Source organism: Aphanomyces invadans, assembly GCF_000520115.1.
Source record: "Aphanomyces invadans strain NJM9701 unplaced genomic scaffold supercont1.7, whole genome shotgun sequence".
Lineage (NCBI taxonomy): Eukaryota > Oomycota > Saprolegniomycetes > Saprolegniales > Verrucalvaceae > Aphanomyces > Aphanomyces invadans.
The window spans coordinates 1,626,176-1,641,822 of record NW_008580152.1 but is presented as its reverse complement, the minus strand read 5'-3'; the positions used below and the strand labels follow the sequence as shown (position 1 = coordinate 1,641,822).

Here is a 15,647-nt window from a genome sequence, read left to right as displayed (position 1 = left end):
TATTATTAGAACGAAATCCAAAATTAGACCTGCGTATTCTATTGCAACATTTTGTATTTATTTTGGCGTAACGGGCACACAAAGGAGGGAGGGCGGCCGTCGTGCCTTTGTTACACACCGACGGTGGGCGGCGCAAGGCGTCCAGGAAGTGAAAAAGGAGGCGCCATGACACGCTCCAGACGCTCACGGGCAGGTGCGTGCGGTGTCGTACGTAGAACGATCAAGAGCAAGCGTGATCTTCGCGCCCCTGGGTGGACATGGCCTCGTTGAGAATTCGGTCGGCAAAAGTCCGACCTGGAAACACATGCGGACTCACGACAAGACAACCATCATTACATTCGACTTGCTTCTTGAGCCCCAACCGAACGATATCCCCATGGCTGTACAAGTTTCAATCTGCCGACGACGATGCGACGAACGCACTCTCGGCAAATGGGTTCCATGCATGCTGCGCAGACGTGTGGAGCTTGAGAAATCCCAATGTCTTGGCGAGCTTGCGTCGTTCCCACGAGTTTAGTCCTTCCACACATAGCTCGCCGTACCGCAAGAAGTCCATGACATGGGCAAATGCCTTCGGGTCCAGATCCAAGAAGTACGCACCTACAACGGGGCATCAGCCGCTGGCTCGGCCCGATCGCGCCAATTACCGTCTGGTCGAGTAGGTGAAGTGAGCAGCATGTCGTGGAAGAACGAAAGCTCATGCTGCAGGAGCGTCGCCTTGGACGTCTCGAAGTACGTTCCGCCGACGTTCAGCTTGATTGTCGATGCCGTGGCGGCCGCGTGCATGAGTGTGGGGTAGACTTGGGATGACGAAGCAGCAGCAAGCGTTGGAACTTGAGGGGCAGATGGCATCACGGACATACTTCCCAGCGCTGAATGCGATGTGTTCTTGATCGAGAAGACAAGGCTTGTGTTGTTGTGTGGACGCTTCTTCGATCGAACTGAGTTGAACCAGTCGGGTCGATCGCGTTCGCTTAGTGAGTGCATTTGGGACAAGAATGGCGCACACCGCCGCAAGTGCCGCTCAACACAGGCCGTCTTATTGTGATGGACAACTTCGGTTTGACAATGCTTGCACGGAGCTCGAGAGCCTTCAGTTGCCAAGTGGGCATTTGCCTTCTCAGTAAAGACGGCCCAGATCGTGTGCAAGGGGCGTCCTTTCCTCGGTGCATTCTGCGATGCCGACGGGAGATCGTTCGTTGACGACACGGTTTGATTGACGGCGGTGGTCGACGTGCACGAATATGGCATCTCCGATGGCCGTCGTTTCTTCGCCACAAAGAATGAAGTATTTGGAGGGTAAGTTGGCGTGGGGGTGGTATGAGGCGATTGCGTTGTCGTCGTTCCTTGGGATTCTGTGGCGGATGTGTCGTGGGTGTTTGAAGGACTGCCCGTGCCGCTGCTGCCGTCGTCGTCCATGGTGGCGCTCGTTTGATCAACCTTCGAAAAGTGTCATAAAAATGAAAAAGAAAAAAGACAGAATGTACTTCTTGGACAACTTGGTATTTGTATCTAATTTAAAACCAATTAATAAAAGAAAATTGAGTGAAGGTCCTGAAATGCCCAACCTCACACCATGTTGAAACGGCGCGCGATCAAGTCGCCCGTGCGTCATCACCAGGGCGAACTCGAAGGGACTTCACCAGCGCCATGGCGTCCAGTCTATTCAAGGTGATGGAGATGTCGAGGCAATATTGCTTCTGCAACGTGTCGCTGTGCCTTGACGACGAGGGACAAAGCCACAGTCGTTGATCCTGCATCGTCAACGTATCCCACTGCAGCACACGGTCAGGCATCTCACCGAGACCGAGCGAACGAGTTCATCTCCCTCGACGGATGCTGACCTCGCACGGTGCTGCCAAGCGGTGGTGTCACAAGGGCACACTGCCCTGTTGTGCTTCAACTCAGCATGTAGTATGAATATTGTCCAGATCCGACAGTTGCTCGCACAAGAAAGCTCATTTCACAAATATCGACGTGAGAAGCAAGTGCATGACGATCCAGGGCATCAAAGTGAGGTCGCGAGGGAGAGGTGCTGCAGATCCGACCGCGGGCCGATTTTTTCGCCGAGAATCGAACCATCGCTGGTTTGGACAATGTCAGGTGCGCCATTGAGTTCCTTGCAGTGCTAACGCTGGTATTCTTGATGGATAGCCGGGAATGTGTCTGTACACAACGATCCGGGAGGTCGTGGAGAATTCCCTCGACGCTGCCGAATCCATCGGAGTATTGCCTCAAGTCGAAGTAACCATGTCCGCATGTGTTCATGCCAGCGCCTCTTGCCCCGTGCTTGTTTCATGTGTTTCCATGATAGAACGGATTAGGACGGCGCACCGCTCAACACGTCACGCCATATTCAAGTGAAGGCGCGTTTTGATCCAGGACTTATACACGAACCTGAAAGAGATGCGATCGAGGTTACGTATCTGTACACGCAGTTTTTGAATATTTTCAACGTGGTGCACTCCTTACACGATGCTAAAGGTTGATCGCAATGCTGAGTCGTATGAACCGAACGTCCTCGAGCACTCAAAATCCAAAAATGACGACGGTTGGGTCACGTATTGACAGAAACAACGATTGCGCATTCGGGCACTCCTTTCAGCAGTTGGCATCGTGACTCCAAGCGTTAAACCTTTTATGCTGGTATCACGATCGGCATGAATCGTCACGACAGATATGCGAAATTCGAGTTGAGCCATTTTATGAGCACTCAAAGGGAGTTCACGGCAGAATACGACCGTCGATCCGACCGCATACGTCCAACCGCCGAGCAAGTGAAACACCACCCGCTCGCCCTCACCGGCGTACTACTTTTGGCGCAAATGCTTTGTAGGCTTTGGTCCGTTCTGTTGCGACTGTGTGTGCTCCCATGTGGTGCAGAACGACGTGTGCAAGGAGGCTCGTGTTTTGAATTTCGAATTCAACACGCTGCCAAATTCGTTGGTCGTATGACAAGGTTGGTCCGAAGCGTGACAAAATTGGAGTTGTTTGTGAGCACGAAAATTCCGTTTAAAGGCACGGAGAGCAACGATATTCTAGTGCATTGACGACACAAACTATCAGGTATTCTCGTTTGTTGAGAACAGGCAATCATGGATGCCGCGGTCAATGGCGTGTCTAGTTGGTCGAGCGATACTTCAAAAGCGACCAGCAAGAACGCATGCAAGAAAATGCCCAACATGCATGACAATGCACGCAATGGCCATATCCATCGCACCTGTGGACGATGTAGCATATACCCAACGTGGCGGTAGAGCTGAAGTGCTCGAACGGATGAATCATGGCAAACGGACCCCACCAAGGCTGAATCGTTGGCTATGTTGAGCTCAAATCATTGTCACATCCTCCACGGGATGGCGGACGAAGACGTTTTTGACAACATGTCCAAGATGCAAATGGTCTCTCCAATCGAAAACCCTTGTGTTTTGTCGCAAACGTTGCTGGAGGCGGTGTGTAAAAGTCGACGCGGTCGATGCGCTCTCGCCTATGAACTGCTTCCGTGTTGCTTCGTAGGTAATACAACGCTGCGAAGGAAGCAGCATGGGGTAAAACAGCCTCGAGACACCACCAAGCTAAATCGAGTGTCTGTGGATGTCCGCTGTAAAACTCTACGTAGTCTTGCGTTGTTGCACCCTCTTGATCTTCCTAACGACTGGTCCACCCACCCTTGAGACTCAAATGGAGCACCCTGTGGGGCCATTTCCGTTGTTTTTACTGTCGTGACGCAGTCGGGTCGACCACCCACGCAATTGAATCCCAACCAGCTTGACCCGATGTTGTTTATGCTCGTCATGGAGCACCAACCAAATCGGGTCGAAATCGCGAAACGCGTGGTCCGTGCATCATGAGGAGCACTGCGTCGCAGTTGTTGGACCACGATCCAGTGTCCAACTTGAACGATCGTCCTTACTTGTATTTGTCAATCGTACTAAACGAATACCCCAGTAGTTGGAGCTCGTGGATCACGTCGCGGAGCACCAGCGCTTTGTCCAGCGTATCAAAAAAGTAGTCGTGTGTGAGGACGACGACCGCGTTTTTGTTGAGTCCCCGGTTTTCCTTTTGGTCAAATGCGCGGGCGATCGTGTGGACCACGTTGCATTTCTCCCGACTCGAATCCACCGACCCGCCGCGACCAAGTTTCCACTCGGCGTCCCATCCAAACGAACTCCATGGTTTGCCTTGGTAGAGTGGATTCCGACAAGGCAATGTCCCTGCAAACATGTCGTCTGCAGCACCGAGCCGCGCCGCCCGCTCTGCTTGCGTGTCGACAGCGCGAAAGCCCGACGAGAACGAGAATCCTCCGGGTAACTTCCACGCGTTCGAGCACGGCAGGCGCACGTAGCTCCAAATATCGTGGATCGCCTTTGCCAGCAGCTCCTTGTCCGCATCCGTCGACCACGCATTCGCAGCTTGAAGCGCGTTTTCAACGTGTTTTGCTCCGCGAACAAAATCCGACGCGATGGTATTGCCGCACGTCGTCATGCTGTCTTCGATCACGGTAGCCGCATTTGTCTTGATGTAGTTGCAATTGGATGCGCCATCGTCGTAAAAATGCGTGTCCGAGTGCGCGCCCAGGGCATGCCCAGCTTTGACGGTCCACACCATGCGCGCCGTCGCGTTGTCGAAGACGTCGGGAGTGCACTGCAGCTTCGAGATGGTGTTTGTCGTGTCGCCGCAAAAGTTGTACCCGCTCTCAAAGAACGTCAAGTAGACCGGTGGGGGTCCAGTGCGTGCTGTGTTGAGCTGGTGCATCGCCATCAAAATGTTGGCTCGACCGGATGCAGCGGGACCGTCGTCGATCGTGATAAACACGGTCTCGCCAGGCTTGGCTGTCCGTGCGCCGTTGCACGTCGTCAATGTCGGGATGGGTTTTGTCACGGGTGCCGTGGGCATTGGACCAACAGGGAGGTTCGATTTGTACGCGCCAATCGAGTTGGTCTTGATTGTGGACGTAGGAGCTGGTGTTGGGGCCACCGTGGGGATGGCAACCAAGAGAAGTGGCGCGGTCGACTCTGGCATGGCAGACGGCGCGACGACGACGACGTGGTCTTCTTCGTGGGATGGAGGATGTCGGCGGTCGTCTCCGCCATGACCGGTAAGGAGGACGAGTGTCTCCATGGCATTCCACAGCGCCACGAGGCCGAACATGGCGGGGGGACAATCGCGTCAAGCGAGTTCGCCGCTTCAACGGAATTGCGTCGTCAGGTGGCGTCACTTTCATCCATCTGGTCAGAGCATGTGTCGAATTCCTCTGGATGATTCCCGCGACTGGATTGGCCACTCGATTGAATCGGGTTTGAATAGGCACGTTGTGGACAACGGCCTCCCGCGTGGCAAGCTCGCAGCAGCACCAGTGTAGTTACGTTAGCAATGGGTGCTGTCGAGCAACGACCGCAACGGGAGGGGGAGGGGGGGTGTTGTCAGCGATGATGCAACGATGGTGCGCCAAGAATCCTCGAGCGACGACAGATATTCCGACACGTCCACTCGCGCGCGTCGACACGATTCCTCCCATTCCAGGGACGTCGAATGAAGCTTCCCATCACACGACCCAGGCGAAATGCTTGGCAGGCCGTGAGAATCGCAGGTGTCCATCGCGTCTGGCGTGGCCCGGTTTTTTCATCGGCACAATGTTGAAACTTCGACGAAGTTTGAGACCAGCCACCAGAGTGTAGCGCGGAACGCCGTCGTTGGCGAGGGATTTTGTTGCCGCTCGGGGACCAGGTTGCGTCGGGCAAACTCGATGCCAGCCCTGTGAGCAAAGAGGCACGGACGAGTGGAGGACGTCGAGTGTGCTCGCTTGCTGTTTTCATCCCGACAACTGGTCGACGTTTTCGTTTCGGTCGGCACGCCCAGCAAGGACAACATGGCTCGTCCGCATTCCTTTTCAAGTCAAGTGTGAGACGTCCAAGTGAAAATGCCATTTATTCGTCGTACCATGATCAGTGGAATAGTCCCTCGAGAGGATATCGTAGCGCTCGCTCGTCCAGCCTGGGTATAGCCCGCGATGCAAGTGGCGCTGTCGGGGAGTACTCGGAGTATGACTTTCGATGGCTAGTCATCATCACCCAGGTCTCGATCTCCACCACATGCCAGCATATTTTTCCATACGACAGCTGCCATCCAAGACCACAGCGAGAACGGATTGCACAGGGCGACAACCATCGCACTGCCATGTTTGTCGCTAACGAGTGATGGCGGCACTGCCTGTACCCTTCCATAGGCTTCATCTGGGCTGGATTCCCACACAAGGACCTTGCCGCCCACGATGCTCGCACTATGACTGCAAGGACTACCTCGTCGCACGAGCCCTCGTGCACTTGTGGCGTTCATGGCGGCCATGCGCCAACTCCTCGAGCGCTTTCGATTCAGGTCGGTTAAATAGTCCTAAAGGTCTACATATCCCTACAATTTGACGGGGTACTGGTCCAACGTGCCGATCGTGTACCCGAGGAACTGGAGCTCCGCGATGACATCGCGAAACATCGACGCCTTGGCAACGTCTGCAAAGAAGTAGTCGTGTGTGAGGAGCACGACGTGGTCGCCGCGCGGCCCAACCTTCCACTTGCTGTCGAACTGGTTGACGACGTCTTGGACAACGCGGCATTTCTCGCGCTGCGCGTCGTACGTAGCTTTGGCATCCATCCGCCACTCGGCATCCCAGCCCATGACGAACCACGGCTTCGTGTCGGCCCTGCACTCGAGCTTTCCGCCAAAGAGCTTTTCTGCCGTCATCATGCGGATGTCGCGCTCGGGACCCAAGTCTTCTTTGCGCAACCCAGTCACCGACGTCACGTCCGGCAGTCGCCATACGTTCGTGCACGGCAGACGCGCGTACGACCACAGCGTCGACACTGCGCGCTTGTACGCAGCTACCTCGGCGTCGTTTTCCCACAGTGTTTCGTTGGACAGGGCCATATCGATGCGCAATGCTCCGCGGACGATGTCGGACCACGGATCTTTCCCGCACTTGGCGAACTTGTCTTCGATCTTCGTGGCCGCATTCATTGTGCGGTAGTTGCAAAAGCCCGCTTTCGCGTCGTAAAAGTGCGAGTCCGAGTGCGCAGCGATCATGTGCCCTGCCTTGATCGTCCACACGAGGAGCTGCAACGCCGTGTCGTACGCTGCTGCATTGCACTGGAGGTTGATGATCGCGTCGGTTTCTTGGCCGCAAAAGTTGTATCCGCTTTCGAGGAACGTCACGTAGGCAGGGGCGACTTTGTTCGGGCGGTTGTTGAGCTGGTCCATCGCGTTGAGCAGGTTCAGGCGGCTGCCCGGAGACGGTCCGTCGTCGACGGTCATGTACACGGTTTCCTTGGACGATTTGGCTTTCCGGGAAATGCCGCATGTCGGGGCTGTGGGGATTGGGACTTTGGCCGGTTGCCCTACAAACTTGGGAAACCTGACCTTGTCTATGACTGGAACCGTGTCGTTGGTGCTGTTGTTGGTGGGAACGGTCGTGATGGGGGCCTCGGTTGGTGCGTCGGAATGCGGAGCCGACGGCCACGGCTGGTTGACGTAGTTGGGTCCGTCGTGTTTGTGGTTGCCGCGGTCTCCGCCTCCTTCGTGCGACCCAAACATGAACATAGCCACAACATTCCACACGATGACGAGGCCGAACATGGGACTGGGAATTTTAAAAATGACCAACCTCTTGACATTGGTGGGACCTTCGAACTTCGCTGTTTGGGACACCGCACCCAGTTCACGCGCAACCGTGGGATCATGTCCTGGATAATAATAATCCATCTCTATTTCCAATCGACGAGAACTTTTCGTTTTCAATTAAAATATACCCACCATGCCGTCGTCGTCGGCATGTTTGTCGTTTAAAGTCACTTGGTTTTTGTATACCAAACTTTACTCTGGATCGGCGCGGGCATCCATGTGATGTAATGCACATGTCACGCGCGGTGGGCTTGTTCCTATGCACCCTTCCCGGGCAGCGCAGCAGGAACAGCTCAACATGGACGCGTGCATACTCGGCGATTCACGACGTTTGTGGAGGTAGCGCGGGTGTGACTCGGTGGCCGCGTCCACCCGGGGGATCGCGCTGTCGTTTGTAGGTGGATAGCATGGACACCAGGATAAGTCCATCAAGGCCCCCACGTTTCCGACGTCATGGCAGGGCGAGGTCCACCAGGCCAGCCAAACTCGTACCATAGCGCGCCTACTGCGGATGTAGACATGACTGAGTTGAAAACGCAATTGTCGCAGTGGGACACAGTGCTCGAACAGCGCTGGGCTATCCTCCGCCGACAATATGGTAGCGAGTCGAAGCATGGGACGTACGTCGGGACGAGAGCGCGTTTTCTGCCGTCCACGGGGGTAAAAATAGAGTGTATCGTGGGATGGAGTAGATGCACGCACCATCACCACTGACGTCCGAACGCGCCGTCGCGGAAGCGGCCGTGGCCAAAGCAATTCAGTTTGCCTGTGCCAAACAAACAGTCGCCCCTCGCACGCCACCACCATGCATCCTTCGTGCGACCGACATTACAGCAGCAGTGCAGACGTCCACAACTCGCCCCAAACACTCCGTCCTGGCGGCTGCTTTCGTCCAACAGGTGGTCGTGGCGGCACGACAGAGCGTGCTCGACAAATCCGCGCCGAACCCCCCCATCGCTCTGTCTGCTACAGCCATGCCGTCGTCCAAGGCGCTACTCCCGTGCGAAGACAAGTCGGATGATGTCCATGCGCAGCCAACGTCTAGGACATCGAACGGGGTGGAGCTTCTCTCCCTTTGTCGCGAAGACGGCCCGTCATCTTCACGGTAAGTAGTACACTCCCTCCTGTTTGCAACTGCGGCAGTGTGACCCGTAGACAGAAGCGCTCTGCACCGTCAGCGGGCCAACCCAGCCTGAGCTCGGCGGTGTCGCTGTTCGAAGCCACCGACGGGACACCCGATGCATTCCACACGCACGTACCAAACTTGATCACGCAACTTGCGCTGTACCCCGTCGCTTCGAATGCACCCCCCAACACCCCACGACAGCTCAAGCCAAAGAAACAAGTGCTCCCACCCGTCGTCGCCACCCCTGCCTTGTCCCACCGCACCAAAGTCGCCGCCGAGGTGTATCTTGCAGGATCGTCCGACTCGATCGTGGTGGCAAAGCCTCATCATGTTGCACGTCACGTCCCCCTCGAGCCCCTCGTGTTCAAGGGCGGACGGCACAAGCGCTTCCTCCACGACCCGTCCAAGCCGACAAACTCCCCACGTCGCAAGAAGCTCGAGCAGCAGTACGGCGCGCTCGAGCCGAAGCGGTCGGTGCCACATGTCCCCATCCACGCGTGTGCACCAAGTCAAGTGAGCGGGTTCTGCCGGCAGTGTCTCCTTGTGGGAGACATGTGCAAACTCGCCGACTGCCGCGACCACAACTACTTTCGTCCTCACAAACCCACCCATCATCATCCGCATCACCCAGGACCATAAGCGCCACCACCACATCGACCCCTCCCTCCTTCGTGTACCTCGCCGACAACGATGCATGGACAGCACAGCGTGAAGATGCAATCTTTATGACTATTCTACATGCAGCAGCAGCATCGATCCACGCGCTTGTCGCGAACACGATTCTCTTGGTCGACATTAAATACTCTCCAACGCAAACAGGCCGTCGTGCTCCAACTCGCGGATGCGGCGGCGATCGGCGTCGAGGACATCCGGGTCCGTGTGGATGAGCAAAATGCTGCCGGGGGTGGTAAACATGTCGATCGTGCGTCGAACCGAGTCGCCAACCTTGACCAACAAATCTTTGCGCAAAAACGACGGCATCTTGGTAATTTCGGCGAGGCCGGGAAGACCGCGCAGCACACCGTCTTGGTACGACACCAGCATCACTTCGCACCCGTACTGGGGCAACTTGAGCGGCTACACGACCAAGTTAAAAATCCATCCTTTTTCACATCCCCACACACGTACTCGCTCGGGGAGGAGGTCAAACACTTCGAGTCGCCCCACGTACACGTCGACCGCGACGTCAACTTGGTTGTACCCGACGCACGTGTCAGCAATCGGCACCCACGCGCCTTCGCCGCCATGGCATCGAGCGCCAACTTCAATCAGCACGGGGGCGCCGCGGCAAAACTTGACCTCTCCGTGGCCAGGACCATTCTGGAACCCCAACGCATCGAGGACAGTGAACTGGTAGTCGATCAACGCATTCACGACGTCGTCGGCGGCGGGGACGACCGACAGGCCGAAGTACACAAACGCGGCATCATTCACTCGTCGCTTGTCGTATTTCCAAATGGCCGTCACCTTGTGGTGGCCGCGACAACTGACCGTGTCAATGACATACTCGTCGCCGTCGAGGAATTCTTGAACGAGTACGCACGTGTTGGTGAGCCCGAGACCGTTGACCTTGCCAAGAATCGCGTCAAATGTTTTGTGGGCCTCGTCTTCCGACAGACAGAGCGTCACATCTTCCGTGCCGGCGCTATTGACGGGCTTGAGCACGACTTCGAGCGGTTGAGGCAACGTCTTGATGAACGCTGCAACTTGGCTCCACTCAGTGCACTTGGCTTGCTTCACGGCACGAATCCCTGCATGGCGAAGCGCTTCGCCCATCAAGTACTTGTCGCGTCGGGCTTCCGTGTAGTTCATGTCATTTCCAGTCGTCTCGAGCACTTCTGAGATTGCATCCGCCAACAGGACGCCAGTTTCCGCGCCAGGAATGATCGCAACAATCTCCACCGACCCTCCATGGCAGTAGTCGGTCGCCGCCGCCATCAACAAGTCGACCGTGTCTTGAACACTCGACCCCGCATGCTCGACCGTTGCGGCAAACTCGAGGGCGATGCCGTCCGGAACCAAATTCGCCACGCTCTCCATATTTTCCAGCAAATTGCTGTACAAGCAAATGCAGGAAAGCCCTCGCGAGATCACGCGCTGCGCCACAACAGCGCCAGTCGAGAACGGATCCACGACCACGACCATCTACACGTAAGCATCCATGGCATCCTTTTCCCTTCGCACGACATTGGCATACCTTTGTTGGGTTGGCCTCAGTGTTTGGAAGCGGGCTCAAGTCCCACAGCCCATGGTGCTCGAGCTCACGCAGTCGCGCATAGTCCTTCTCCACGACGGCTTTGTCTGCATGAACAAGCAAGACGCTTCCAGGTGTCGAAAACATGTCGATCGTCACTGGCATGACGTCGCCAACCTTGGTGTGAAAGGACTGCGACACATAACTTGGCATGGCTTGGATCTCTGGAAACGCTGGAAAGCTGTTCACGACCCCCGTGGCATAGCTCACAAGCATGGCTTCGCAGCCGTACCGTTTGAGCTTGCTAGGCATTTTTGGCAGCTTGTCAAACGCATCCGGGTCAAAGTACGAGTCGAGGGTGGCTCCGACTTGGTTGTACCCAATGCACGGTGTAACGATTGGAATATACGTGCCTTCGCCTCCATGGCATCGGGATCCAATCTCAACCAAGCATGGTTCGCCACCGACAAATTTCACTTCAGCGTGACCAGGACCGTGTCGAATGTTGAGCGCATCTACACCCAAAGTGTTAGACGTCGGGGAGATATTCATGCAGGTCGAGTCCGTACCGAGAACTTTAAAGATGTACTCAATGATCGCGAGTATTGTCGGCCCAGACGCCTCTCGTAGCAAGACACCATAATACACAAACGGCGCGCCGTTCACTGCCCGCTTGTCGTATTCCCACACGGCAACCACCTTATGCTCGCCGTCGCGGCTGACTGTATCGACAACATACTCCGTGCCTGTCAGGTACTCCTGAACAAGCGTCGCGCGGTTTTGAAGACCCAAGTGGTTGATTTTGCCCTGAATGTTCCCAAAGGCCTTTTTCACTTCGTCCATGCTGCGGCACAGAAACACGTCATCGCTCCCAGCGCTTTCCACTGGTTTCACAATGACCTGTACAAATCCATCACGCAAGTGCCATGACAGTGAGAAAAGGGCCTCCTGCATACCTCAAATGGATTTGGTCGCAAGTCGTTCTCTACAAAATCGACAATTTGTTTCCACGTGGTAGCATTGCACTGCTTGACAGCACGTAGTCCTGCGCGACGAATTTTCTCGCCCATAGCGTACTTGTTTCGGCGCGCTTCCGTACCATCGGCACCATTTGTCGTCAAACCCATGCGGTCCGACACGCGATCGGCCAGCATCACGCCGGTCTCTGCACCTGGTAGGACACCCACAATAGGTACCCCGACGTGGCGCAAATGCGCAATTGTGGCGTCGAGTGCAGCCATCGAATGGTCCGCTCCTGTTGATAAACGTGGTCACTACAGTTCGCAGAACGTGTAGAGGCATACCGTTGTGGTAGATTTCAGCAGCAAATTGCTTGTGCATGCCTTGGGGAATGTGCTTGATGAGGGGTTGCATGACCTCGAGAGTATCGCTGTAAAGAACGATACAGAGGTAGTCGCGCATCATGACTTCGCTTGCGAGGACCATGCCCGTGGAAAATGGGTCGATGACAACAATTGCCTCGGTGGGAGCATCCAACTCAGGAATCGCACTCAGCATCAAGGATACGTCACGCGTCTCTTCCACATTGAAATACCGCTTGTACATGACATCACCGACAGCTTGGTTATTCCTTCGCATGCGTGGATCAAACGTGGACGCGCGCACGAGTTGTGGGATCGGGTGATGCTTCAAAGGAATTGACTTTCGTCGCAAGTGGATTCGTTCGTCGAAAGTAGTCGCGCGTTGGTCGCTTGACAAAATACGAAATACAGGCTCGTACTCTTGGTTCTCATGACGTTTCAACGGGGACGACGCGGACGACGATGCCGTGGGTGACGACAACGCCGTCGAGTCATGGAATTTGACGTGTCCGACGGGTGGTGGAACGACTGGTGAAGGCGGCGCGTCGGTGGTAGAGGCAACATTTCCCATCTCGGCGGCGCGGGACCGGAGAAAAATCCCAAATGACCCCACACACATCAACCAAATCTAGAAGTCGAAACGACACAAGTTCAACCATTTCAATAATTTAATTGACTTCATTCCATATTTGTATTAACTCGTGTGAAATCGGATTAAAAATGCTGTTGATCCACCAAGTCGCTCCAACCACCACAATGACGCCCGCTCGCCTTTCCGTCGATCTCTCGCTCGCGATATGAAGCAGCTAGAACGCCTTCGAAAGCGCGTGAGAAGGATTTGTTTGAAAGCCACGGCGAGAAGGTCAGCGTGACGGCCTTAGTGTTGATGTGGTTCATAAAAAGGAGCGGCCGTCTCGACTTGCGCCGCTGTCCCCTGAGATGTGGTCACCACTTCAACTTGATGGAGATGGACGATGGTGGATATCGATTGTCAAAGGTTTATCCGGATACTCAAGTTTCGAACGATCTATTGCTTTTTGGTGTTCGGTGCCACATATTTTCTCAGGCAATTGTGTAGGCGGATGAGTCGACGGAGCCACTCTCAAGAAATAGTATTCGAGCCACGTGGTGGCACGGCGCGCAACGAATCGTTATGATGTGATGCAAAGCAGTCGCTTGGACGTGGAGACAGGTACAGTGAACCCCGGAAAATTTCGATAGGTGTAGTGGGCCAAACGCATAGAAAACGCATAGAAAATTAAACAAAAACTCTAGCAATTAATTCAAAGGCGAAAAACTGTCTCAGCGAACGAACTTTAACAAAGTATTCAACCTCTCAAAAGGTGAGACTTCAAAAACCACTGCTATTTCTTCGTGTTTAAAATGTCGCGGCTGTCGTACTTTGAGTGCATCCCCAAAACCGGCAGAGAATTCATTTCGAATTCGGATCATATTCTCCCCAATCAACTTGGAATGGCATGTGACACGTTGAGATAATTGATGATGCTTTGAAAAGTCCTGGCACAGCTTGAGGATTGTCATCGAAGAAGAATCAGTAAAACAGACGGATTGAATAGGTGATTCAATAAATTCGACAAAAAATTTCGACCTGTTTATGTTCGGTTGAGAAAATGTCGCATGAGTCTTACGCTAGGAAATCATTCGATGGATATACACTGATCGCGAAAAACGTGTCCTTTTTGAATAAATAGTAGCAACTAAAACCTCAAGCTAAAGACAAAATTTTCACCTGATCACATCCTTCTTTACAAGCCTTGATGCGGCGGAGATTTGGTCGACATCGCATTTTGGGGGCATTTACAGAAAAACAAGCCGGAAATGCGACGAAGTCATCGCCATCAAGATGCTGTAGGGATGTTGGATACACGATTCAATTGTAAGTGTTTTGTTTGGCAGAGTTGAGATAGAACGAAGGGTAACTTACAATGGACATCATCAGTGCACAACTTGAGACGAATTTTATACATTCTGTGCTATTTTGTAGCATGATGAGCTTGAGCATAAGGCAACAGAGTGTCCTGCCAAGCTTTACATTATCTGCATCGCGCTGGAATATCCACTGTGAAAGCTCGGGCAGTGGTCAAGGAAGCGTCACATTCTAACGCGATTTGCCTTGGCTTCCAACGTCGTTGGTGCTCGCGCCTAGCGTTTGAGCGATGAATAGTTGGGTAGCGTCTACTTATTTGGTTTCATTGTTGGAAACAAGTCCACTCGGCCGTCCTTGCGCAAGCTTCAAAATGTATTGGCAGTACGCTGACATAGGGTTGGAGGACACCAAGCTAAGGGTAGTTTTCTTCAAATCCATTGGACGTTTTGGTCCCAATCGTTGCAAAGGCGTCGTCGTTGATCGCCGATAGTGCCCAGTGGTCTTGTTCAATATTTTGAAGGTACCGTTACGCCCTGGGAACGCCCGCATCGAGTTGTTCCATGACAAAGTTCGTCTCGTCACGTGTTTTGGCGTCAGCAGCACTGTGTAGGTTAACTTTGTCTTCGTCTGAACGCGGAACTTGCGGGTTTTGATGTTTACATGCAAAACCTGTGTTTCCCTTCAGAGAAGCATTAGTCGACTACGGTAATCAAGCCTATTCGAACAAATACCTTTGAATACTAAGTACACCCTGTAATCTGCACCTTTGTCTCGGTTGGACACGACAAAACTTTCTGGTTTGAGACCAATGCCAGACAGGTTGAGCTCCTTTAAGAACCAGTTCCAATTGTCTGTGTCTTTAACTTGTAATTGTTAACGCTATCACCACGTTTCAACAGGAGATGCGGTAATGAACATACTAGCCTTGGTGTAGACACCCTTCAGGTGGCATGCATCGAGCGTGACTATGTGCTTGAGGCATTCATCGCTTTCTTCTAAGCTTCCTGCGACGACAATGTATCGCTTAAACGCACTAGTAATGTCAACCTCAAATGCACTTATTGTGTCTACAGATTTTTCAGAAACGAAACAGATCATTCAGGAAGTGAATAATGTAACCATCAGAACTTCCCTCGGCCAAGCGAATTAAATAGCTGACCAGTATTTAATACCCGTCTTCTACTGTTCCATGTATGACAGCAACAGCAGCTTTTTTACGTTGACAAAAGTGGATTGTGATTCTTCGATTCCAAACTTCAATTTTATCGTTGCATTGACCTGTGCCGTTGTTACTAAGTAACACTCTACGTTTGGAGGTGGTGCATTCGCGACATACTCGGCCACTCACATTACACCCTGTAAGTATTTCATAAAGTTATGCTTCATGTAGGAAAGTTCACCTCAACACAGGTAAATGTTCGATTGTGCCAGCCCTTCGCAGGTGCA

General features: G+C 53.6%; 5 protein-coding genes across 5 annotated transcripts; 3 read left to right on the top strand and 2 right to left on the bottom strand.

Annotated features, from left to right (window-relative positions):
• The first annotated feature begins 69 nt into the window (after positions 1-69).
• Positions 70-1,437, top strand: H310_04649 (hypothetical protein). The gene has a single exon (XM_008869090.1). It carries the CDS (start codon positions 258-260, stop codon positions 660-662), a length of 405 nt encoding a protein of 134 aa, XP_008867312.1. The 5' UTR covers positions 70-257; the 3' UTR covers positions 663-1,437.
• Positions 1,438-3,837: 2,400 nt separating this feature from the next.
• H310_04648 (hypothetical protein) lies at positions 3,838-5,259 on the bottom strand. Its single transcript, XM_008869089.1, has one exon. It carries the CDS (start codon positions 5,149-5,151, stop codon positions 3,910-3,912), a length of 1,242 nt encoding a protein of 413 aa, XP_008867311.1. The 5' UTR covers positions 5,152-5,259; the 3' UTR covers positions 3,838-3,909.
• A 1,076-nt stretch (positions 5,260-6,335) lies between these two features.
• On the top strand, positions 6,336-7,635 carry H310_04647 (hypothetical protein). Its single transcript, XM_008869088.1, has one exon. It carries the CDS (start codon positions 6,671-6,673, stop codon positions 7,019-7,021), a length of 351 nt encoding a protein of 116 aa, XP_008867310.1. The 5' UTR covers positions 6,336-6,670; the 3' UTR covers positions 7,022-7,635.
• A 580-nt stretch (positions 7,636-8,215) lies between these two features.
• On the top strand, positions 8,216-9,610 carry H310_04646 (hypothetical protein). Its single transcript, XM_008869087.1, has 2 exons — positions 8,216-8,776; positions 8,827-9,610. The coding sequence occupies exons 1-2, from the start codon at positions 8,364-8,366 to the stop codon at positions 9,434-9,436; spliced, it is 1,023 nt and encodes a 340-aa protein (XP_008867309.1). The 5' UTR covers positions 8,216-8,363; the 3' UTR covers positions 9,437-9,610.
• Positions 9,493-12,918, bottom strand: H310_04645 (hypothetical protein). The gene is made up of 6 exons (XM_008869086.1): positions 12,296-12,918; positions 11,948-12,246; positions 11,561-11,891; positions 10,995-11,506; positions 9,926-10,942; positions 9,493-9,874 (listed from the first exon to the last, which is right to left on the bottom strand). The coding sequence occupies exons 1-6, from the start codon at positions 12,882-12,884 to the stop codon at positions 9,593-9,595; spliced, it is 3,030 nt and encodes a 1,009-aa protein (XP_008867308.1). The 5' UTR covers positions 12,885-12,918; the 3' UTR covers positions 9,493-9,592.
• Between the last annotated feature and the right edge of the window lie 2,729 nt (positions 12,919-15,647).